This window comes from Lepus europaeus, chromosome 15 (assembly GCF_033115175.1).
Source record: "Lepus europaeus isolate LE1 chromosome 15, mLepTim1.pri, whole genome shotgun sequence".
In the NCBI taxonomy this organism is placed as follows: Eukaryota; Metazoa; Chordata; class Mammalia; order Lagomorpha; family Leporidae; genus Lepus; species Lepus europaeus.
In genome coordinates, this window is record NC_084841.1 from 7,855,279 (window position 1) to 7,880,726 (window position 25,448).

General features: G+C 45.3%; 1 protein-coding gene across 2 annotated transcripts in view; it reads right to left on the bottom strand.

Annotated features, from left to right (window-relative positions):
- The window catches only part of CTNND2 (catenin delta 2), a 441,886-nt gene that overhangs the window by 135,074 nt on the left and 281,364 nt on the right, over positions 1 to 25,448 (bottom strand). For both annotated transcript variants that reach the window (XM_062211762.1, XM_062211763.1), the window contains one exon: positions 839 to 956. In XM_062211762.1, coding sequence (XP_062067746.1) covers positions 839 to 956 — 118 coding nt within the window. The remainder of the gene's footprint in view (positions 1 to 838; positions 957 to 25,448) is intronic.

The window sequence follows — 25,448 nt, forward strand, 5'->3', positions numbered from 1 at the left end:
TGAGCAGATGCATTGATCAACCTTCCAAAGGCAGCTCCAAAGAGGAGATGTGGCATTGCCTGGAGAGGTTTTTGATACACCGGGATGGCATAGGTGATGCTACTGTCATCCTGCTGGAAGAGCCCAGGGATGCTGTGAGCGATTTTACAACACACAGGATAGCCACTTAACAAAGAACTACTCAGTCCCACATGCCAATAAGGGGGACTCGAGAATCCTTGATTAAAGTTGCACGGCTATCAGAAGTATTACTTTAAAAGTACTAGTGATGTTTTGTTCTTAACTTAGGTGTCAGTTATGAGTGTGATCAGAGGACCAAAACTCATTTATCTGTACACCTATGTATATTTCTTGGTATGCATACTGTATTTCAATAATTTTTTTAAAAAAATACTGGTAAAGTCTGTTTTTATATCAGGATACTATGCAGTTACACATTTACATTTAGAGTGAATCCAAAGTAGTTTGATTACAGCAAAACAAAACAGCTCAAACATGGGAAAGCCCACCCGATTCTATTTTGGCTATGAACCAAAACTCTGAGTAGACATTGATGCTTTCACATGTTGGCAGCCTTGTTGATGTAGCATTTTGACAGCATTAGTTTAGATTTTGCAGCATTTTGAAATGGTGCAATATAAATACAGGTTGTTCAAAAGGTCTAGGCTAGGATGGGAAGCCCTGAATAGAAAAATGGTGGAGTCCAATAGGAAACCAAGACAGAGTTCACAAGGAAAGCGTGAAATACTGCAACCGCTCTCCATTACTGTCAGCTGTTGTTTAGCCCCATGGGCGTCTTTATTCTCTAAGATGCTTAATCTATGCAAATACAACAAACCTTGCTATCGATCTCACTGCTCCCCAGTGCAGACTGGATCACGTACAGCAAGGCATCTGTGAGCCCGTCACACTCACGCATCCTCCTGCGGGCCTCTTCTCCGGCTGAACTCACGTTCCTGCAAGGCAAAAGAGCACATCAGCTCACATCAGCGACCTCAGGGTCGTCACCCCAAGGGCCTCCTTCCTCGCCCACCTTCCCGCTTCCTCAGAAGGTTCGTCTGGAATAGATCTTTGTGAACACCTCCTGGATGGGAGCAAATCACAACCTGTAATGCAGCTATGGAGTCCAGGCTGTGGCATCCCTAACACATGATCTGCCAGACCTGTGCCTGCCGAGAACGAGAGACTTCCAGAAAGTTCTCAAGGATAACTTCATTTACATTTGATGGGGAAATCAGAAGCTTTTGGATTGAAAAGGCTTCTTCTTTGAGAATTCTGAAACATTTTCAAAGACAGAGCTTCCGACTTAACTGAAATACCTTAGGAAGTCTAAATTCACTTGCCTTCAAAATACACCTGCCTTGGCCAAGCCAGAAGTAGACTTGAGGTCACAGGTCTGGGTTTCTGAGACAGTTTAGCCACAGGGATGACCCTGGTACATCTTATGGAAGGAGTTTCCCCAAGCTCTTCCTGTCCTGGCACAGGCTGAGCTGGAGGAAACAGAAGGGGTTCTTGGGATGCGACCCATGGTTACAAGGTGGACCATCTTATTCCAGCCCAACAAAAGGCCCCAGACAGCTCTGGTGCAAGGTGGATCTTTGGGCTGCTTTTGGTTACTCTATTAGGTAGGAAGTCAGATATGAGCTTATGTGTGTGTGACATAAAGGCCTAAAGAGTTGACATCTAGGTCCAGCATACGCATCTCAAAGTCATCCAGATAACATTTTCAGGGGCAGCCCAGTATCTGCATCCTGCCGTGCCCCCTTCTACCGGATAACCTTCCAGGTGGGGGTCTCTGCCCCTTCTGCCTGATAATCTTTCAGATGCAGCCCAGTATCTGCATTTCAAATACCCTGCTTGGATCCCAATCCTCCAGCAGGTCTTGCTCACCCTTCCTCTAAACCCAGGGCGGCGCCAGCTAGGCTTCCTACTGTCTGATACCTTCAGGGGGAAAATTCAGATAGGAATTTTTCGTATTTACATCCAAAATGTCCTTTGTTCCAAGAGGAACAGAGGTGGGGAGGCAGGACCCATCTCCTCCTCCCCCCACACCTCAACCGGACTGCGAGCTCAGCCCTCTGCTTCTCTGCTTCTCTGCCCGCCTGGCCTGCCCAGGTATATTCTCCACTCATCCATGTAACCCCGCTCTTCCCTAGTCTGAGCAACTGGGCACTCTCTCTCAGGTTCTGTCTGGAGAGGTGCCCATCCATTCTTACGGATGTCCCTTCTCTAATAAACCTTGCTATTTTACTTTCCACTACTCTCTGTCTCATGCCTGAATTCTTTCTTGCATGAAGACAAGAACCCTGCCATTCACTGGTAACAAATCCAGCTCCTGAGAGGTTGCTCTTCCTCTGCCATCCATGGTTAGGAGTCTGTTCAGGTAGAGAATTTCTGCAATGACTACAGACAACACAGACTACAGAAGGGACGCAGGAGGATGAGTGTTCATGAAGGGGACTAAGGGATTGAAAGAACTGAGAGAGCATGGGGGAGGCTGATGGAGAGGAAGAATGGTCAAGGTGGGGTGTCTGTTGTCGGAGGCCTCAGGAGCAGCAACACAGCATGGAAAGGATAGCTGGGCTCGCGTGGGAGACTTGGACTCAGAAAGCCTGGCATGGGGTCAGATAACCTGCACATCCTTGGTAAGGGTTTGCAGGTGGGGTCGTGTTCTAGCTGACAGCTGGGGAAGCCAGGAAAGCAGATCCCAAGAATCTGGGAGCTTGGAGATCCCAAGGGTCAGGAGACATTGAATAGAATGACCATCTGCACCTGCACTAGCACTGACCCCATCATCTCATCTCACTTTCACAAACCCTCTTGCTGTTGCACTTAATTCTATCTCACAGCTGAGAGAATTGAGTCCCAAAGAGGTTGTCCAAGGCCGTGTGGCCAGTGAGTGTCGAAGATTGGTCCAAACCCCAGGCCTGTGAAGGGGGAAATACAAGGGTCTTGGGCCTGATGGAAAAGATGAATGGACTGATTTTCTAGGAGTGACAATGAAATAGGCCAAATGTGGAAGGCGACAGAACATACATGTTTTCTTGGCTATCTAAAAAGTTCCGTAAGATATGTCAAAATAGGATCTATCAGCATGTTACTGTAACACCAGAAAAGGCCATTCAATTCAGATTGGAATTTCAGCATTTGCTGATCTTAAAATGTAAACGAAATTCCTCAGATAATATAATTGGTCAAATATGTACAATATTTTTATGTAAAGGTTCGCAAATTCCTTCCTTTGTTTCTGTCACTACCCAGGGTGGAAGAGGAAGAACTAGCTTTCTACTGGGGAAACAGTGATGGCAAGCATATTGGTATTATTTTAAACAAGAGAGACAGCCTTTATAAAGGAGCATTTTACCATTTCTCCTTGAAATGATTTTCAACAGGTTGAGCTCTGCAGCTGTTAGAGTAAGTGTCAAAAATTCCAATCAGAACTCTTTGGCCAAAAGAACACTGGGTGGCATGTGTGGTTATATGCAACTCTTTGTAGTTTTGGGAGGTCAAACGTGTTTCCAAATGGAGAACCATAGAATTCAAACTTCAAAGCACCTCCAAACAGCTCATATACACCCTAGTCTGAAATAGCCTGGATTCCCTTTGAGTAACTTCATGATGGGGGTACGCTGCCTCCTGATCCACAAATAAACTTCACAATGATCAGACCTAATTTCACTGAGAAATAAACCTGCAGGACTAACCAATAGGAAACAACAGGGATGAACAACTTCATCAACATTAGAAGCTGTCAATATTAATCTTAGGATTTTTCTAGTTCCTATTCAATGACAGTCCAGTCTCCTCCCAAATCTGAAGGTTATTGATTGGCAACTATCTTAGATTGTGTAGGATATTCAGAGATGACAAAAATTGCTAAGTGAAGGAATCAGCAAAGAAGGGAGAAAGACTGACACACACGTGTGCATGCCTATAATTTATAGTTCTGATAACACAAATACACATGCATGCATGCCTGTTTTCTGTAGTTACAATACCACACAAATGTGCACACACAATGCCTACTGTCTGTAGCTGCAATGACACACACGTGCCTATTGTCTGTAGTTGTAATGACACACACATACACATACACACATGCCTACTGTCTGTAGTTACAGTGACACACACATGAATACACATGCATGTGTGCCTGTTGTCTATGTTTATGATCATGCACACAATCACATAGATGCTTATTGCCTACAGTTATGACACACACCCATAAACACAAATGCATGCCTGCCTATTGTCTGCAGTTGGGATGACACACACAAATGTGCACACACTCATGCCTATTTTCTGTAGTAGGCACACATACGTGTGCGTCCACTGTTTATAGTTCCGATCTCACACACACACACACACACACACGCCTCTTGTCTAGTTATGATGCCAGTTTTCTACTGATGACACACACTCATAAACACACATGTGCAGACATGTGTATTTCGCTAGCTACAATGATGTTTAGTATGCATTTTAAAATGAATACAGGTGTGTACCTCTCCTTTCATGAAGTCATGGTTTCCCACAAGCTTTGATCGGAAATTTCCACTTTTATTTTTTCTTATTTGACAGATAGAGTTAGACAGTGAGAGAGAGACAGAGACAAAGGTTTCCACTTTTAATCAGCTATTCCTTTGTGTGTGAAACGCATCATAAGAGAAGAATTGGGTTTTCACTGTGCAAGTAGGGAGGGTTTCCTATTCCTCTTTATTTCTCCCAAACACAAAATCTACTCTTCCAACTATGATATTTAGCTTTATATTGATGTCATTAATACTTTTTATCAACATATTAAGGCAACGTCTTAACAGCTTATGATTAAAATATTACAGTCATGTTAATAGCATATTATAAAACTATAAGCATCACAAACTCAACTCAGCTCAAATTCTGTTTTCTGCATAGGTACTTTGAAAATTAACTGCACACTTCCCAGTGTAATGAAAAGAAGCCTGGTGACCTTCTGTGTTGATAACTGAATGGCTAGTTGTGATCAAGACCCTGAGTAAGTGTTTGACACTGAGCCAATGTCCCATCTAGAACACTTCTCGCTCTAGTTGTATTTAAATTTTTTTTTGACAGGCAGAGTGGACAGTGAGAGAGAGAGAAACAGAGAGAAAGGTCTTCCTTTGCCGTTGGTTCACCCTCCAATGGCCGCTGCAGCCGGCGCACTGTGGCCAGCGTACCGCACTGATCCGAAGTCAGGAGTCAGATGCTTCTCCTGGTCTCCCATGTGGGTGCAGGGCCCAAGGACTTGGGCCATCCTCCACTGCAGTCCTGGGCCACAGCAGAGAGCTGGACTGGAAAAGGAGCAACCAGGACAGAATCCGGTGCCCCGACCAGGACTAGAACCCGGTGTGCTGGTGCCGCAAGGCAGAGGATTAGCCTATTGAGCTGCGGCACCGGCCTCTAGTTGTATTTAAACCATCTCCTGCCCATCAGAAAAGTGCTTCCATGTCTGGCTAGAAATAGGTGCAGCAAAATTCTGGGCATAAACACAACATTTTTGAAAAGTGATCCCTGTTAAATATAAGAGTAGGAATAAGAGAGGGAGGAGATGTACAATTTGGGACATGCTTAATCGGACTTGCCCCAAATGGTGGAGTTAGAAATGTGCCAGGGGATTCCAATACAATCCCATCAAGGTGGCATGTACCAATGCCATCTCACTAGTCCAAGTGATCAATTTCAGTTCACAATTGATCACACTGATAGGTCTAAGAGTCAAAGGGATCACACAAACAAGACTAGTGTCTGCTAATACTAATTGATAGAATAAATGGCAGATGTCCTAAATAGCACTCTGGCCTCAGAATCAGCCCTTAAGGCATTTGGATATGGGTGAAGAGTCCGTGAGAGTATTTTAGGCATGGAAAGCCAAGACACTCTGGAAAAAAAAGAAGAAGACCTAAATGAAAGATCTCTGCGAGTGAGATCCCAGTGGAAAGAACAGGGCCATCAAAGAAGGAGGTACCTTTCTCTGAAGGGAGGAGAGAACTTCCACTTTGACTATGACCCTGTCAGAATAAGATCAAAATCGGCAAACTCAAAAGGCTTCCATAGCCTTGGCAACTTATGACTAGAGCCTAGGGAGATTACTGATGCCATAAACAAGAGTGTCAAATTGTTAAGTCAATAACAGGAGTCACTATGTACTTACTTCTCATTTGGGATCTGTCCTTAATGTGTTGTCCAATGTGAAGTAATGCTATAACTAGTACTCAAACAGTATTTTACACTTTGTGTTTCTGTGTGGGTGCAAACTGATGAAATCTTTACTTAATATATACTAAATTGATCTTCTGTATATAAAGAGAATTGAAAATGAATCTTGATGTGAATGGAATGGGAGAGGGAGCGGGAGATGGGAGGAGTGCGAGTGGGAGGGAAAAAATAAAAATAAATAAAAACTCTATAGATTATTTGTTATAAGCACAAAGATCTAGAGAGTACCTTAGAAATGATCTTTATAATCTTGATTGAGTTGCTGCTTGCTATGTCATTTGGAAGGTTCTGCATAAAGTATATTCTATAACCTTTTTATCTAGTAGATGAGAAATGAGGCACAATTTATTTCTATATCATCCAATTAAAAGATCAATCAATCTTCTTTATTCCTATGCAACCCATTCAATGGCTTCTTTTCCTCTGTCCTCTGTGCCGCTGAACACTTCATTTCTCTCTTTGCTTTTATTTAAAACAAATTCAACATGCAGTGCTCTCAGAGGATCCAAAGGAGAACTTACACCATATGTTCAACTGAGTGACTACAGCTTTGCACATGACAGACGCACCTGTTTCAGATGGTCAGGATACAGAAGATGAAACCACAGAGACAAACCAGAGAACGAGGCTTGGCGGACTCAAATTATTTGTAATTAGTCTCTCTCTTCACTTCTCCCTTAACTCTTTGAGCCTCTGTCAGTGATCACTATTGATTTTGTACTGGAATTACCAGGGCTGTGACCTGGTTACCGCACTGGGACCTTCTAGTTATGTGCAAACCCAGCACTCGACTGAGTGCCTTACATGTTGTAGGTGCTCAATACTAGTTGGCTGTCCCATGTGTACTTAGCTCCTCCACTGGATTGGGAAGTCAGGGGCACTCCCAGTCTGTGAAGGATTTACCTCCCTGCACCGTGCTGACAGGGTCAGCATCAGATGCCGTTCGGCTATTTGCATGCAGGCTTGTTAGATGTGAGTTGTGTTCTGGCCCCTACAACTCCATCCTGGATTATATGGATTAATTTTCAAAGACAGAAAAAGCAATGGAGGACAGCTTATAACATCGAGTAAAGAGCTCTTTCTGTCCACAAACATCTGGTCAGACTTTTTTTTTTTTTTTCTCTAAAGAACATGAGAGTAAGTATTTTATGTTTGGGAGGCCAAGTCCCTGTTACTTCTTCTCTCCTTCTTTCTTTCAACAATCTTTTCAATGTGTAAAGCCCATTCTTACTTGGGCTGTACCTAAGCAGGTCACTAGCAGATTCGGCCTTTGGGCTAAGGTGAATGACCCCTGACTTAGAGTCTCATCTGAAGCTCAGTTATAGGATTCAGAACGGGGTCTCTGAACCTGATGTTTTCCTTCATTTTGTCTATTTTTATGTGTACAGTAGGCATGTTTCTTTTCCCTTAAGACAGAGGCGTGGATCTTGCATTGTATTTTGAGCCCAGGGTCCAAAAAAGTCAGAACTCCAAGTTCAGACAAATGATTTGAACAGCTCTTGGTTACAGTAGTGCATTGTTTCCCCAGAGCTAGGATTTGGGTTTTAGGAATCGGATGCATTTGTCTCCACAGGGCAACAGCAGCTCTGCCTGTGCCTTCCTGAAAGGCCTTGGGAGACTGTGGGTTCCAGAATCACCAGCCAGAAAGCCCACCCTTTCCTCTGTGTGGGGTGCTCCTCCCCTTGGCCAGCGTGCACAGCCAGGAGAGAAGGGAGTCTTCTGCCCATCTAGCTCGATCAGCTGACTCCACCTGCTATCAGGGAAGTGACGACGGTCCAGCCAGATTCCCTCACTGCAGGTGTAGGAGCTGCAAGGGCCAGTCTGGGAGCGCGGGTATGGGGGGAAGAACTGCTATATTCCCAAAGCTGTACCTATGAAATTTATAGTTATTAAATGAAAGCTTTAAAAAAAGTGTATCGGCCAGCGCCGCGGCTCACAAGGCTAATCCTCCACCTTGCGGCGCCGGCACACCGGGTTCTAGTCCCGGTCGGGGCGCTGGATTCTGTCCCGGTTGCCCCTCTTCCAGGCCAGCTCTCTGCTGTGGCCAGGGAGTGCAGTGGAGGATGGCCCAAGTGCTTGGGCCCTGCACCCCATGGGAGACCAGGAGAAGCAACTGGCTCCTGCCATTGGATCAGCGCGGTGCGCTGGCCGCAGCGCGCTGGCCGCGGCGGCCATTGGAGGGTGAACCAATGGCAAAGGAAGACCTTTCTCTCTGTCTCTCTCTCTCACTGTCCACTCTGCCTGTCAAAAAAAAAAAATTTAAAAAAAAAGTGTATCAATGGGGCTGGTCCTGTGGTGCAACAGCTTAACTGCCACTTGTGATGTTGACTTCCCATACTGGAGTGCCAGTTCATAACCCAGCTACTTTAGCTTCCTACTCCTGGGAAGACAGCAGAAGATGGCCCAAGTGCTTGGGGTCATGTGGGAGAGCAGGATGGAGTTTTGGTTGTTGTGTCCATTTGGGGAGTGAAGCAGAAGATGGAAGATTCTCTCTCTCTCTCTCTCTCGCTGCATTTCAAATAAATTAATCTTTTTTTTTAAATGTATCACCACCTCTTTTCATGAGGAAACCTCTAAATCTATCAGTTATCAAATGACTTTTGGTATCCCATGTATAAATACGTCACAAAGTTTAAAATGATTGCCCTATCAATGGACATCTAGGTTATTTTTAACTTTTTACTATAATGGGTAATATGAGCTAGGTTCTGGAGAAGCTATGGATATCGACAGATGGACCATAAGGAACCATTCTACAAAGACAGAACAGCAGGGATAATTCAGCGTAAATCAACAAACTAGCAAAACTTGACTGCACCTGCTTTGCTCTATTTCCAATGCTGTCTCGGGACTAATGAGATGAAAATTCCTGTCTTTGGATCTTTAGAAGGTAAGATGACATATTTGATGTCACTAGATATGGCACTGTCATCACATGACCAGCAGTGTGAATTATGGGAAGCCAATGCCTCTTGGGAGTGACACCTAGACATGCAACAGAAACTGAATACAGGCAGAAATGGACGGAGACTTTCCTGCGCATCTGTTCCAGTAAAATCTTTCATGAGGTTGTAATTCTGTAAATGTGAACATCAGCCATTGCCTTAACATTTGTAGCAGCAAGTTATGGCTATGACTTAAGAAACAAAAGTAGAATGCAAAGAGCATGTTCCCAACAAGGAAGCATTTCATATAAATTTGGTAAAATTTTATTTTAAACTATACTTCCAAAATTGAAGGGCAAAGCTTAAAGAACACGCATGGACTTAGGGGCAGCTCCAGGTGAGGAGCCTGTGCCAACACCAGCCAAGCTCACTTGTGCAGAGCTGGGGTCTACAGGCCACCACAGGCACTGAAAGAAGACAGGGCATGGCAGGGATGGGCAGCATTCCAGGGCAAATGCCAGTTCTGGCACATGCTTCTCCATTCTCACTGAGCCTGGTGCCCTAAGCCAGTGCACCCTGATGGTAAAACCACGGCAGACTCATGGGTCACCAGACTAAATCCTTTTAACGCTCTTTCACCAAACCATATTACCGTGCCAAGTCCCCTCTGGCTTCTAGCAAGCTACAGTGCAGCCCAGGCAGGTGGCTGGGAATACTGGGGAACACATCACTGAAGGATCATTGCAACCTTGCAGAACAGCAGCCGTGTGCACATTAACACTCTTTTAAAAAGATTTTAGTTCATTTATTTCAAAGGAGGAGTGACAGAGGGAGATACAGCAAGATTTTCCATCTGCTGTTTCACTCCTAGAATGGCTGGGGCTAGGCCAGACCAGAGCGGGGAGCCTGGAACTCCATCCAAGTCTCCATGTGGGTGCCAAGGGCCCAAGCTCTTGCCCCACCATGGGCTGCCTTCCAAGGTGCATTCCCAGGGTGCTGGATGAGAAGCGGAGCAGCCAGAACTTGAATCAGCAATGCTGGCATCATAGGCAGTGGCTTAACCCACTGCACCACAACACCAGCCCGCCATGAACATTTATGACATTTTTTTCACATCATGAGTGGAGTGAAGCAAGGCTCCTCCCACCTGTCTGGTGAGTTCATCATTTGAAAGGCATTTCCAATCTCTCTTTTTCCTGATGCCTAACTCACAGGGTTTTGCTGAGGATGTCAGAGGGGAAGTCCTTGACTGTGAAGCCAAACAGAGTTTGCTGGGCTGGATTTCCAAGTTTCCTTGAGTCCATTTTATCTCCCACTTACCCTCTTCTGGAATCAGAATGTCTACACGTATTATCCTATGCCCATCATACCACTACATGTTGTAGACAGGGAGGTAATTTGTTCCTTTATTTTCACAGGTCCTCAGAGCTTTTGAACTTTTAAGTTGAAGACTTAGGACTTTGAGCTAGTTCTATAAATGGGATGATAGCTTTGGGGATCTTGTAATGAAAGGAAACAATGTGGGTGGAGGAGAATCTTAGGGCAGGACTGGGATAGGCTGAATAATGATCCCTTGGTGATGTCTTTGCCCTAATCCCTGGAACCTGTGAATAGCTGACCTTTGTTCCCCCCAAGATTTATTTATTTATTTGAAAGGCAGAGAGGGAGAGGGAGAGAGGGAAAGAGGGAGAGAGGGAGAGAGGGAGAGAGAGAGACACTTCTATTTGTTGGTTCACTCCCCAATGGCTTCAATGGCCAAGGACAGGCCAGGCCAAAGCCAGGAGTCAGGAGCTTCTTCCAGGTCTCCCACATGGGTTACAGGGACCCAAGTACTTGGGCCATCTTCTGCTGCTTTCTCAGGTGCATTAGTGGAAGGCTGGATTGGAAACGGAGCAACCAGGACTTGAATCAGTGCCCATATGGGATGCTGGCACTGAAGGCAGAGGCTGAACCTTCTACGCAACAGTGGAATAGTGACCTTACCAGGAAAAGGGGACTTTACAGATGAAATCAAGGTAATGGACCCTAAAATAGGGGGATTGTCCTGACTTTTCCCTGTGGACCCAATCTGACCACATGATCTTAAAAGCACAATGTTCTTTGCTTTCCCTTGCTGGAGTCAGGGAGACACTGCAGAATGAGAGCCACGGAGATTCCAAGCACAAGGAACCACCTGCTTGCTGCTGGGTCTGACATACAGGGGAGTCACATTCAGAGATGAGCGAGACCACCAGGAGCTCAGGAGGGTTCTCCGCAGCCAGCCAGCCAGCCAGGAAATAGAGACCTCAGGTCCACAGCCAGAAAGAAGCGGGTTCTGCCTACGACCTGAAGTAACTCGGAGCAGATCCTTCTGCAGAGCCCCTGGGAAGGAGGACACCCCTACCGATAACTCAGGTCTACACTGCTGAAACCGGTGTCTGCACTCTGACCCACAGTCACTGGGAGATAACACACTGGTGCTGGTTTAAGTCACAGAGTTTGTGAACATCTGCTGAAGACACTGACACATGCAAATACAATTCTCAACACCATCCCCGAAGTCCACGCCCCACCCTCTCCCTGGAATACACAGCAGCAGTGGGCTCATGCAAATTTTAAGGAGCTATTTTTATATGATCAGATAATCACATTGTTTTGCTTATGGCCCAACTGCCATGTATTTAAGAGAATCTAGATTCTCCCCAGGGATGTGTATGTAGCTTGATAAAGCATCCAGGGTGGCAGGCTACTATTGTATGGATCTCCTAGCATGCTGAGATCCCACCAGAGTAAAACGGCCTGCTGGCTGGTGGCTCTGGTGGGAAAATGCTCCCGAGCCATGGCGGGTGGCAGAATCCAACTCTTCAGCACAGCACACTGGTGGGATGTGAGGATACACTCTCCGAGGCAGACAGACACGGCCGTGACTGATGTTGTCTACTCTGGACCTCTTCAGCCAGGAAAGCACCACCACCTGCCCTCCCACTGCTGCCAGAGGGCCCCCGAAAACCACAGACTTGACAGCTCCCACTGAACAGACAGGGCCACAGTTGGCCTTCTGTCCGCGTGGGAACCCTGTAGGCTGGATGAGAAGGGCGAGGGATGAGGCAGCTCCCCAGCTGTGCCTGAGTGAAGTCTGCAGCGCGGCCTCATTAGTTCCAGTGAATTCCCAGAGCATTAACCGAGTCACCAACCATGGGGACCAGGTGGTATTTATCATAGCAGGATTAGCCACATCTCCTGTCCTTGTATTGGGTCTAAATCATGGGAGGCTGAATCTATACTAGGAGCTCTAGACTTCCCTCTTCGCATATGTTTTTAAGGCCAGCACAGCTTCACAACCAAGTCAGAACAACTTCCAGGGAGATAAAGAGTCCCTGATTTTTTTTTTAAAGACTAACACAGTCTTGCTGTTTTTAGACTACTATGCACCTTACTGTCTTCTCCCATGGAAGGTGATTTCTCTATAAATTAGGACAATGATGACTTGGTAACTGCTTTGTTGAGCTGCAGAGACAAAATGCTTCAGTGGCCAAAGCCCAGCTACCTCCTGGAGCTGGGAACGACCACCACTGTGATCCACACTCTGAGTGGAAGGCCCCACAATCACCCCCAACCCCAGCACATGCAGCATCGGAATAAGGATGAACTCTCATTGGCTATTAAGCAGCACTCCATTTTACGACTGCCAGAGACCACGCCTTTTGGAACGAGCCATGCATCAGGGAACACTGTTCCAGAGAAGCCCAGAGCTGAGCCAGAAATACCTGAGTTACAAGCCACCCTCTAGCTGCCAAGTACTACCTGGGGCTTTAGCTACATGATTCCAATTAAAGCTGACGGTCGCCACAGAGTTAACTGCTCTATGAAATGTCTGCTCAAAGTTTCCCATTGGGCTAAATTACAAGGAAATCAGAGGGACGAGAAGGGCGAATGCTGTGTGGCTGAGACCATTAACTGAAGCTAATTGTGCGTGTGGTCCTTTGTGCTCCACAGCACGCCTATGCCATACACAGTTGTTTCTGCATGTGTCCTGCGTGGGACATTAGCTGGACTCACAGACTCGAGGTGTCAGTGACCAGACAATTTCTGGAGCTTGGAGCGATGCCAGGAGGCCCAGTCTCCCAGACCAAGGCACCCCTACCTAATGCGTGAAAAGTGCTTCACTGGCATATGGGCGGTGGGCTTGGAGACTCGGGGTGCATCACACAACGGAAGACCCCCACATCCAACCATGGTTTGGCCACCTCAGCGTCCCATCCAGGGGCCTTTCCCTTAAGCCCACCTGCTCCCATCACCACATGATTTTCCAGCTCAAAGAAGCAACAGCAAAAGGAAAATGTCTGGGGTCAAAATGCAAACCAAGTCAAAAAGGAAACAAAAACTGAGTGAAGCAGTGTTTCCTTTCTCACTGCTACACCAAATCCTTTCTGGTGGATCATATGACAAGTCACAAAACCTGGGCTTCAAAATATATATCACAAATCGATCAATTAGGAAACACTACAGAATAGAGATGCAATATTCATTGTGTTGGGCAGGTGGCTTCCAGAAAAGCAGGCACTGTGTGGCCAAATAAGTCATGAGCAAAGCCAATGTGAGACCATTCCTTTGCACGTTGAACCCTCTGTCTTCTAAGAAGTAGGAGAACAAGCCTGACTAATGAGGGGTTGCAGGTAATTGGCTACCTGCCTTTTAAATGTCAGGTTGTGGGCTTGAAGACTTTCAAGATTGGGCTTTATGTTCTTGGTTATTAATAGCTATTATTAAAACAACCTTTCTACCATTCATTTCTCTTCATCACCTAATTCCCCATCTGCAGTCATATAATCTTCCAATTTATTTTCTCCCAGGAAATTTTAACAAATTGTACTTCAAAGACCTACTAAAGCTGGGACTCAATGTGATTTTTCAAAGCCCCCTCATCGCAATGATGAGTTTTCCTTGAGTTACATTGCTTCTCTGTGTGGTTGCTTTGATCACTTACTATTGGGTACCAATGACAAACACCAAACACCTGAGGTGTCGTCAGAGGGCAAGAACTGCATATTCCTTTGCATCTGATCCACTTTCTCTGTGCAAGTCTCCAGCCCTCCCAATTGCTGCTTCATTTGGGGGATCCACAGTGGGACCACTGCCACCAGTATCTCTCTGACTGTCCTTGCCTGGGTAGTGGGGTTACGTGATGGGAGTAAGAGGCCACAAGGCAGGGAAGGAGGAACAGAAGGCCCCTGCCTCTCTTCTGCTCCAGGACAGCTGCCTGCTGGTATCCACCCCATTGCTGGTTTCTTGGTCTTTGCTGTACATTAAATATTTATGTCTTCACTAATTTCATATATTGAAATCCTAACCTCCAATATGATGTTACGAGGAGGTTGGGGCTTTGGGGAGGTGACATCTTTACCAATGGGATTCGTGCCCTTATCCAGCAACCTCAGGAAGCTCTCTTAACCTCTTTTTGTCATGAGAGGACACAGGAGACACTGGCCTTGTGGCCCTTCACCAGACCCGGGCACACTGGCACCTTCCTCATGGCTCTCCAGCCTCCAGAACTGAAACACAGTTCCGTTGTTTAGAAGCTACTGGTCTACCACACTGTTCCAACAGCCCAGACTGAGGCCATCGTCCTACATTTCTTCCTCTGGGGAGTGGGGGGGGGGGGACTTCACTGCTTTTTTGGCAAAAAGAAAAAAAAAATCTACTGCAAACATTCCTCAGGATCGAAACCGCCTGAGCTCTCCACGTCCAAACTGGAAGAAACTGATTAAAAATTAAAACCCTCTTTCTTTTAATCTCTTAGAAAGTTACCATCTCTGTTCATTGTGAGCTCATGAACTGAGAAGTTTCGACAACTTGGTTGTCTTTATTTGGACCAAGGAACAGGGTGAATAGTAGGAAATCCAGACTTTGATGACCTTGGCCAGAGACGACCATGCAAGCTCCAGCCTGGTGAGTAGTGTATGCTGAAAACAAACGCAAGTTTTGGCCAAGGATCATTTCACACTGTGTCAGTGGGAAAGTATCTAGTGTGGAGGCTGTGGAGGTAGTCAGAGGACAAGATGAAGGGATAAAAACTATGAGAACACACACATATGTCATGCAAGAGAAAACCACACAGAAAACTCAGTAAAGGGGGAATGGCAGACATTTAATCTTCATTTCTGAAATATAAATTTAAAATTTCTGGAAGGCTTCTTAAAAGCCAGCAGGCACTGCTTGTGTAAAGAGAAGTACAAGTGAGGTCCTCCATGCTTTTGCGCTGCCCTAAAGTGATCTGTGGGAATGCGGGGAACAGAGACGCTCTGAGCCTTTGCATCTCAGAGTCTCGGCTGCCATGGTACCCACATGGTTTGTTTCCCTCTAATATTGTCTCCCCTGAACTTTTTCTTTTTCACCATAGTAAGGGGAATTCTGAAGATGCCCCTCCAAGGATCGCACCCTCTGGCTGTTCAATAAAGTATGAATCCCGACTCTGCTGCGAAGGGGCTTTGCAGACACAGCGAAGGTTACTAATCAGCAGACCTCTGGGTAGGGCAGGATGCTGCACGACACTGCTGGGCCCCCTGTAATCACAGGGACCCTTCACGCCCTGGAGGAAGGCAGAGAGTTCAGTGGAGGGGCTGGCATTGTGGTGTAACAGGCTGAGCCACCTCCTGCGATGCTGGCATACCATGTGGGTGCCAGGTCGAGTCCGGGATGCTCCACTTCCAATCCAGCTCCCTGCGAATGCACTTGGGAAAGAAGAAGATGGCCCACATGCCAGGCCCCTGTACACTTGTGGGAGACCTGGAGGAGGTTCCCGGCTCCTGGCTCCTGGCTTTGGCCTGGCCCAGCCCTAGGTGCCTCCTCTCTCTCTCTCTCTCTCTCTCTCTCTCTCTCTGTAACTCTGCCCTTCAAATAAATAAAATAAATCTTTTTTTAAAGAAGAGTCAGATGGAGATGCAGCTGAAGAGAGCTCCTGAGAGACGAGGAATGATGAAGTAAGCAGTGCACCATTGCCATCGTGGTTATGGGGCTGGAGGGAGGGGCCATGACGAAGGGACATGGTGGCCTCTGGATTCTAAACAACTCTTGGCCAACAGCCAGTAGGAGAATTCAGCTCTTACTACACAACTGCATATAACTGAGTCCACCCAACAACCGGCATGAGGCTGCAGGCAGATTCTTCCCCGAGTTTCCCAATTCTCATTGTCGCCCAACAGACAACTTGATTTCATACTTGAGCAGCTCCAGGCAGAGAAGCCAGACAAGCCCCCTCCTTCTGGGTACAGAACGCCGAGGTAATGAGTTGTGTTCTTTGTGGCCATGGAGTTTGTGGAAATTTGTCATAGGAGAAATGGGAAACTATTACATCCACATGAAGAGAACAAAAAACCCTCACCATCATATTTTTATAAATGTCCATTTTCATATTTCTGCTAAAGTAATTCAAACATTTCAGCAGAACTTATTTCTTCATATGGGGACATTTTAGACACTCTGAATGACAAGGTGAGATGTGGTCATTAGGACTTTTAGATGCCTCTGGTTGCAGGAACGGGAAGCTAAGCGAGCTTCTCACCAGCTCTAGGCAACACCTAAGAGTGACTCTTCTTGGTTTACTACCACCAGATGGCTTGCACTCAGTGTGAGTACAGGATGATGGCACCACTGGGAGGATGACTGCCTTTTACTGCTTCGGTTGTGAAGGGAGTAATGCTTTGAAAACCCGAGAATTATAAAGCTGCAGGAAGGTCAAACAGCAAAGATGCCCTGAGGATCCACAGAGCACCATTAAAAGCAGGTCACAAGTTGGCCATGAAGAGTTTAATTCCATGCTGCAATCAACGAGCTTTTCATCTCTTCCAGGACTTGTGTCACTCTTTTGTCCTGGAGCAAGTGCTAAGGGTCTATTTAAACTCTGCACTCTTAACTAGCCTGGTAGTCACCCTGAGAATACAACTTGAAAAAAAGGACAAGACTTGTGCCCTCTGCCATCCACCCAGGACTCATTTGATGCTCATGTCTCATTGCTCTCTGTAAATGATAGAGAGACTTCAAATTGTATCACAAACTGTACGGACTTCAAGGGACTACAATGACATCATGGGAAAAAAACACCAAGGCACCAATCCTTATATCTGTACTAAAATGGAAAAATCTTAAAGTTATCTTGACTACCATGGAAATAACAGTTACAGAAAAGACAGAGCAGTTTCAACTTTGTACAAAATGGACCAAGGGAAATCTTCAAACAAGGGGACTTTTAAAAGGCCATGGGAAAATGTAATTAAAAGATATACTTATGGAGGCAAGCATTAGCCCAATGGTTTAGAAGCTCATGTCTCCCATGAGTGTACCTGGGTTTGATCCCCAGCTCTGCTTTTTTTTGTTAAGATTTAGTTTATCCATTTGAAAGGCAGAGTTAGAAACAGACAGACAGACAGACAGACACAGAAAGATCTTTTATCCGTTGGCTCACTCCCCAAATGGCAACAACCGGAGCTGTCATTCCAAAGCCAGGAGCCAGGAGCTTCTTCTGGGTCTCCCATGTAGGTGCAGGGGCCCAGGCAGTTGGGCCATGCTCTGCTGCTTTCCCAGGCACATTATCAGGGCCCTGGATTGGAAGTGGAACAGCCAGGAATAGAACCAATGTCCATATGAGATGCCAGCATTACAGGTGGCAGCTTAAGCCATTATACCACAGCACCAGGCCTGCCCAGGTCTGCTTCTGACTCCAACTTCCTGCTACTGCAGACTCTAGGAGGCAGTAGTGATGGTTCAAGACATCGAGTTCCTGCCATCCTTGAGGGATACCTGGATTGGTTTTCTAGCTCGCAGCTTTGGCCTAGCCCATCTCAGCCATCACATAAATTTGGAGAGTCAATGAGCTGATAGAAATTCTAGTTATTTCTCTCTTTCAAATGAACAAACCTTTTTAAAAGAAGATGTTTATTTGGGCTGGTGCTGTGGCATAGCATGTAAAGCCATCATCTGCAGTGCCAACATCTGATACAGGCACCAGTTTGAGTCCTAGCTGCTCCAGCTGCTCTACTTCCAATCCACCTCCCTGCCAATGTGCCTGGGGAAGCAGCAGAGCATGGCCCAACTGCCTGGGTCCCTGCACCCACATGGGAGACCCAGAAGAAGCTCCTGGATCCTTGCTTTGGATCGGCCCACTTCTGGCTGTTGCAGCCATTTAGGGAGTGAACCAATGGATAGAAGATTTCTGTCTTTCCCTCTCTCTCTGTAACTTTGCCTTTCAAATAAATAAATAAATAAATAAACATTTTTAAAAGATGTTTATTTTGGTGCATTTTCCATGAACTTTTTGAAGTACCCTCATATATATCATAAAATGCACTCAATTGTGATCAAATGACTTTATTTAATCCAACAACTTGCTCAAGTTCTCCAAGAAACTCACTGTACTATTTTAATAGTTCACAAATACTAACCATGGAATATTTTTACAGAACGTGCTAAAACTCCATAGACAGTGTTAGATTACCCCAAGTCCAGAGACACTTAGAATTGCTACAGTCTTACAGCAATGCCTCCCCACTGTTTCTTCCACATAAACACACATCTAGTTTAGTGTGTCCATAACTGAGACTCCTATGGGTACTGGCGGTGAGATGGGGCAGGCACTGGGCACATGCAGGTCTAAGCAAAGGAGCTACACCTTTCCCTCTGCTATCTGTCTGATCTGGGGGGTGGATAGAGTGCTGAATGAGTGCTAGTCAGTGCTCGGGTTTGAATCGTTGTGTCCCTGCCCACCATGTCCCCATTCACACACTGACACTGAATTCTTAGGGTGATGATACAGGGGTCTTCAGGAGGGATTAAGTCATGAGGGTGGGAACCTCACGGGTGGGATTAGGTCCATGGAACAGCAGGAACTTGTTCACCCTCCCACCATGTGAAGGTGCAGCAGTCGGTGCTGCCTCAGAGGTAGAGAATGAGTCCTCACCAGACACTGGGGCTGGGGCTTCAATTTGGGGCTTTCCAGCTTCCAGAACTTTGAGCAACAACCTGCTGTTGTGCATAACTTACCCAGCCTAAGGTGATCGTTACAGCAGCCTTAAGGGACCAAGACAGCCTCTGTTAAACTTTTATTTTTAGTCCTGAATTTCCTTCACCACGGAGACCCTACATTAAATTGGTGATGAGTAGAACAGGAATAATGAGGGGGGAACAGGCTTTTATGAAGGATATTTTTGGCCATAGCAATCAAGAGATTCAAAACAGGAGGAAATGAAAGAAGAAACAAGGACAAAAACAGAGACAAGTTAAATGGAAAGAACAGTGGTGCTCACTGCAGCCTGCTTTGGGGGTTTCCTTGATGGTTATGTTACCAAAATGCTTCCTTTTTTCCCCTAAAACACTTCTTAATTCGCCAAGTAGATATATGTCGCTCACCTCTGGTCCCTCTCATTCCCACTCACCTACACCCAGTCCATCAGCTACAACTCAGAGCAATCCCAGAATCCTCCTTCATGCCACTGCCTCCTTCCCCCTGACCGACCGATAACTCTCCTCACTCTCCTGTCTCTCCCAGGGTCACCCTGCTTCTGTTCTTAGTCTCCCCACCTCTCAGGGAAGCTCCAGAGAGAGGCCATAGTGAATTTTCCAAAGTGTTCAGTGGTACACTAGTCCTCACTCCAAGATCTTCCATTTCACTCAGAGTCAGTCTATCCTTCCCATGGCACCTGGTATATTCTTCCGTCTACTCTACTTGGCCAATTGCTACTCATCCTCTGGTCTTTTCCTTATAAGGCCAGGTTAAATCTCTTTGTTCTATGTTTACTCAAGGTTCCCTTTTATAGTTTGCACCCTATTTACTGTGCCTGCTTCCTGCCTCCTTCCCACAGAACCCATGAAGACAGACTGACTGCCCTGCTTGTCACCCACATGTCCCCAGCTCCAGCACAGTGCCTGGTACAGAACTGGGACTTGAGTATTTGTTGATTCGAAAAGTCCTCCCTTTGTATCTCTAATGAGATCCCCCAAATAAGGTACTTATCTTGGATGGGTCTAGAGTTGTTGGATGACAGAGAAACTATGCGACAAATTAATCAACTCACTAGTTTAGTCATTATTAACAACACTGCCTCAAATTTTACTCAGGAAATGTTGCTGCAAAGCCAGCGATTTTACTGATTTTGATACATAGAATATGCAAATTTTTATGCCAGTTTATTTAAGAAGCTATGTCTTGTATTTGCCCATAATTATGATCTGGAAGACTATGAATAGCATACTGACTCACAAGTGTTCAGGAATAACCTTACTTCCTCTTCTTTTCTATGCTTCTCAGTGTCCAAGAACAGTAGTTAATCTTCATACAGTGAATCTGAATCATGTAAGTACCCCAGCCTTGGCTTCATGATTTCCTCGTGGTTGTAGGTAAGCACTTACAAGAGAAACTGAGAAGAAGACAAGTATCTGTGATCCACGCTCTGACTCCAGTGAGGAGAAGGAGAATGATTTTGGAAAAGAAAGCAGGTGACCAATGACTGGCCAGATCCCAGACGTCTGCTAAACACAGAAACCCTTGCAAACAAAATGATCATATTTTCTACAAAGAGCACTTATAGATATTTTTTCTAGAAAATCCCTAATTCTTTTTTTTTTTTTTTGACAGGCAGAGTTAGACAGTGAGAGAGACAGAGACAAAGGTCTTCCTTCCATTGGTTCACCCCACAAATGGCGGCTACAGCAGGCGTGCTGCACCGATCCGAAGCCAGGAGCCAGGTGCTTCCTCCTGGTCTCCCATGCAGGTGCAGGGCCCAAGCACTTGGGCCATCCTCCACTGCCTTCCTGGGCCACGGCAGAGGGCTGGACTGGAAGAGGAGCAACCGGGACAGAATCCAGTGCCACAACTGAGACTAGAACCCGGGGTGCTGGCGCCGCAGGCAGAGGATTAGCCTAGTGAACCATGGCACCAGCCGAAGATCCCTAATTCTATGATTGCCTATGGAAATGGCACCTGAGTTAGATATCTACCTGGATATGAAAGTAGATATTTAATGACCAAAATTACTCTGCATTAGTTTTCTATCACTGCCCTGACAAACTGCCCCAAATTCAGTACCTTAAAACAGCACACATTTATTTATCCTACAGTTCATTCTTCTTCCAGGTTTGTAGCCCAGTCTCTAGGGCTAATACGGATGTTTGAGCAGAGCTGTATTCCTTTTGAGGTTCTAGGGAAAGAAAAAAGAAAGTGTCCTTGCTCACTTGCTTGCAGAACTCAGTTCCTTGTGTTTGTAGGACCAAGGTCTTTGTTTCCTTGCTGGCTGTCAGCTAAGGGCCACTTCCAGCTTCTGAAGGCTGTTTGTATCCCTTCACTTGTGGTCACACTGGATCTTTCAGGCTTGAGATAGTCCTGAACCCTGCCAGAGACATTTCTCTGCTTCTTTCTTTTTTTAAAAGGTCTTATTTATTTATTTATTTGAGAGTCAGAGTGAGAGGGGAGTGTCTTTCATCAACTTGTTCACTTCCCAAATGGCCACATCAGCGAGATCCAGGAGCTTCTTCCAGGTCTCCTACATGGGTGCAGGGGCTCGAGCACTTGAGCCATCTTCCCCTGCTTTCCTAGGCCATAGCAGAGAACTGGATGGGAAGTGGAGCAGCCAGGACTCGAACCAGCACCCATATGTGGTGCTGGCACCACAGGCTGGAGGCTCATCCTACTAAGCTGAAGTGCGGGCTGCAAGTTCCCTGCTTGTAAGGACTCATACGATTAGGTTGGGTCCACCTGGGTAATCTGCAACAGCTCCTTCATCTGAAGGCCCTAACCTCAATCACACCTGCAAAATTGCTTTTGCCAGATAACAACATGCTGGGACTAGGGAATAGATATCTTTGGAAATCGTTTTTCTGCCAGTCATGGGCTCACTTTTTGCAAGTGGTGTGAAGGCACACAATTCTTCAAAGTCACACATTAAACTGGGTTGGTGTGAATCGTGACACAGCAAGGAGGAGCTGGGGGTGGCACTGACATGCAGGTCCTTCCCCAGCCTGTGCCTTGAAGATAAATCCTTGATAATATTGACAAAGCCTGATTTTGTTTGGGGTCCCTGGTGTGGGGCTGAATCAAGTTTCTACACTTTTGGTTCATCTCACTAATGTAACAGGTGTTCTAGAAACTGTTAGATTTGCAGTTATTGATCAATCCTTTTTTTTTTTTGAGAAAAGTAAGCTTTATTGGAAGTTAACACAGTAGGTCCAATGTTTGCATCTTGCTCTATAGTCTAGTTCTTTAGAGCTGTGCTGTGTGTATGTCTCCAGCACAGACTGAGTGATATGATACTGATACACCAATCAACCGTGATTGGTTGGCATGATGCTCAAAAATTATCAGACTAGCTAGCATTCAGGTTTTGGATTTTTAGATTAGGGATATTTGACTGGCAAAGTATATACAGATATTCCAAACTCTGAAAAAAATATCTGGAATATGGGAGACTATGACCTCAAGCATTTCAGGTGAGTGATAGTCCATCTGCACTCAAACCTTAACTCAACTCCCTGGGATAACTAGTGCATGGTCATGGATGGGATGTACACTGGATGCCTTAAAAGCCTGCACTAAAATGGAGAAAGAACAGTCAGCCCCATTTTCTGCCTGTTCACGTTGATTTCATGTCCTGGTGCAGGCTATGTGTTCACAAGAGCACCCCCAAGTATTCCTAGGCTCTTTTTATTCAAAAGAGAAAAAAGTAAAAAACATTATGTGGTTCAGTTGCCTTTGCCCTTCTTGGCTAAATCTGAATGGAATGCTATCTGATTAGATTCTAGTACTTGCTTTTTGTAAAACATACGTAGAAGTCATTTTCTACAAACAGTGGTGCTAATAAAGTTCAAAATTGTTAGTGATTTTAATTTTAATAATGATTCTCAAGGACTAAGTACGGAGGGGACATCTCTATACTGGTCAACTCTTCCAGGTCTTCAATCTTCTAGGAGATCATCAATCTTCTAGACTGATGCCAAACTCACATTGAAAGAAAGTGAAGCAAGAGCAGCTATTCATTCCAATTCAACTCTCAATGCAAGGGGAAGAAGAAATGGAAAAAAATCCCAGCTCTACTGAAAGATCATGCAATGCACAGGAAAACTACTTACGTATCCTGTTCAGAGAAAATGTTCAGAGATCGAAACTTTTGAATGTTGGATTTACATGCAGAGTTTTCTGGAAGTATGCACAGGAAAAAGCTGTTGCCCTCTGGGAGGGCCAGCTTAGGGAGGAAGATTCATTTTAGTTCTTTTGTGTTGTTCGAATACTTTTTAAACCACATATATGCAAGTTTGTTATTTTTTTGATTTTGTAAAGTCTTGGTGGACACAGTAATAGAAAAGGTCACAGTAATTAATGATAACTGCCTATTTAAAGTGATTGCTTTGACTTCTTTCCTAAGTGCTCAGCGTTTCCTCTTGAGGGTCCTTGTGCATAAATGAGCTAAAGCTAGAAGTTAGAGGCTCTAGTCTTTGTAAGTCATTCTCAGAAAAAATATCCTCTGGGGATGTTTAATTATTCTAAGAGCAGTTGTAGACCTAACACAGATTGCTTTTCAATAGGTCAATTTTGAATATGCAAGAAGGCAAATCATAGGAAGAACAGACATTCGTGCTGTGGAAAAAGTGAAGAAGAACTCTCATTAGGATTGGGAGCAATCAAACAGAAGCTGTAGGACAGCTGTTTCTGCACGCGGGCTCCCAAGCTGGGAGCAGGCAGCCCTCCAAGGTTCATCTTCATCCACGGCCAGGTTTGGTCTGTGAATGAATGTGCAGGGCTACTTGGCATCGATTCCTTTGCCTGTCAGATCGATGATGACTTGCTAGAAAGAAAAGGAGACAGAAGGACTAAGAGATGCCAATACTAATGCGCTGTGCCACAAAACGAACTAAAACTGGAAGCCAGCAATAAAACAGCTTCCTACTGCTGGCTCCTTCTTTAGCCCTATTCCAAAGAGAAATTAGAAACAGATGAGATAACATTCTTGTCTGAAGCACGTTAAAGGAAATTCATGCAAGGGAGTCTGCAGCTGAAGCTGTGGGAGGTTTTGAAGGGCGACTGAAGGCATGAACGTGGGAGGAGCACAGCAGGAGTAACTTCAGACTCCTACCTTGGCAGGTCTGTGGTTTTTGGCAAAGATTTGAAATATTATTATTTTATGCTCCAAAAGACAGTTTGGAATAGTGGAAAAGCTTGGGTGTCAATTTCTTTTTTTTCCTATTTTTTTCATTTCTTATTGTTTAATTTTTAAGGCGAACAAATTTCATGTATTTCATGTACACAGATTTAGGAGCATGGTAATACTTCCCACCCTACCCTCCCTCTTGTCCACGCCCCACTCTCTCCTCCCCCCTCTCACTTTCCTTCTTTAATTTTTACAATGATCCACTCTCTGTCTATTTTATACTCTAAGGTTAACCCTACACTAAGTAAAGAATTCAACAAATAGTAAGAAGGAAAAAATAACTGTTCCTCAACAGTAGAGACAAGGGCTGTACACAATCATCAAATCTCGAGATGTCCATTTCACTCAAATATTACATTTTTTGGCACTCTCTCAGTTGTTGGGGGTCAACTTCAACTTAGTATCTCTCTGACCTTGGACGACACATTTAACTTCTCTGATCCTCATGTCCTCCATCTATAGACCGGGCAATAGGCTGAGCTATAGGCAATACTCCCCTCCTTCCCTTTGGACTTCTGTTCGTTTGTGCATATGAGGGGCCTATTTTAACAAGCAGAAAATGAGAATCAAGAACCCCACAAAGTACAGAAGATGATTAACTAATGACCCAAGAGCCTGTGGGGGAAGTGAACCTCTCTCTGTGCACGGCTCCAGCACTTTCCCTATTCTTCTCACACATGTCCCTCTCCCCTCCACGTTAACTTGCTGGGGATGCTGTGACAACAAATTACCACCAACTCAGTGCTTAAGCAAAACATCTATCAACCCATTCTGGGAGCTAGAAGTTCAGGCTCTTGGTGTGGGCAGGGTTGTTCCCAATGGCTGTAAGGGAAAATTTGTCCTGTGCCTCTCTCGTAGCTTCTGTTGGGTTCCTGCAATTCTGGTGCTCGTAGAAACATCAGCCCCAGTCTTCGCTTTCCTCTCCCTGTGGCATTCTCCCCTGCCTGTGTCTTTGTGGCCCTTTTGTCATGACACCAGTCACAGTGGATTAGAACTCACCCGATAACCTTATCTGAACAAAGCATATTAACAATGATCCTAATTTCAAATAGAGTTGTATTCTAAAGCACCTGGGATTAAGACGGCAACATAGGCATTCGCTTTTTTGGGTGACATAATCTAAACTATAATATCTCCTAAAGGCAGAGTGAATTGTCTGACT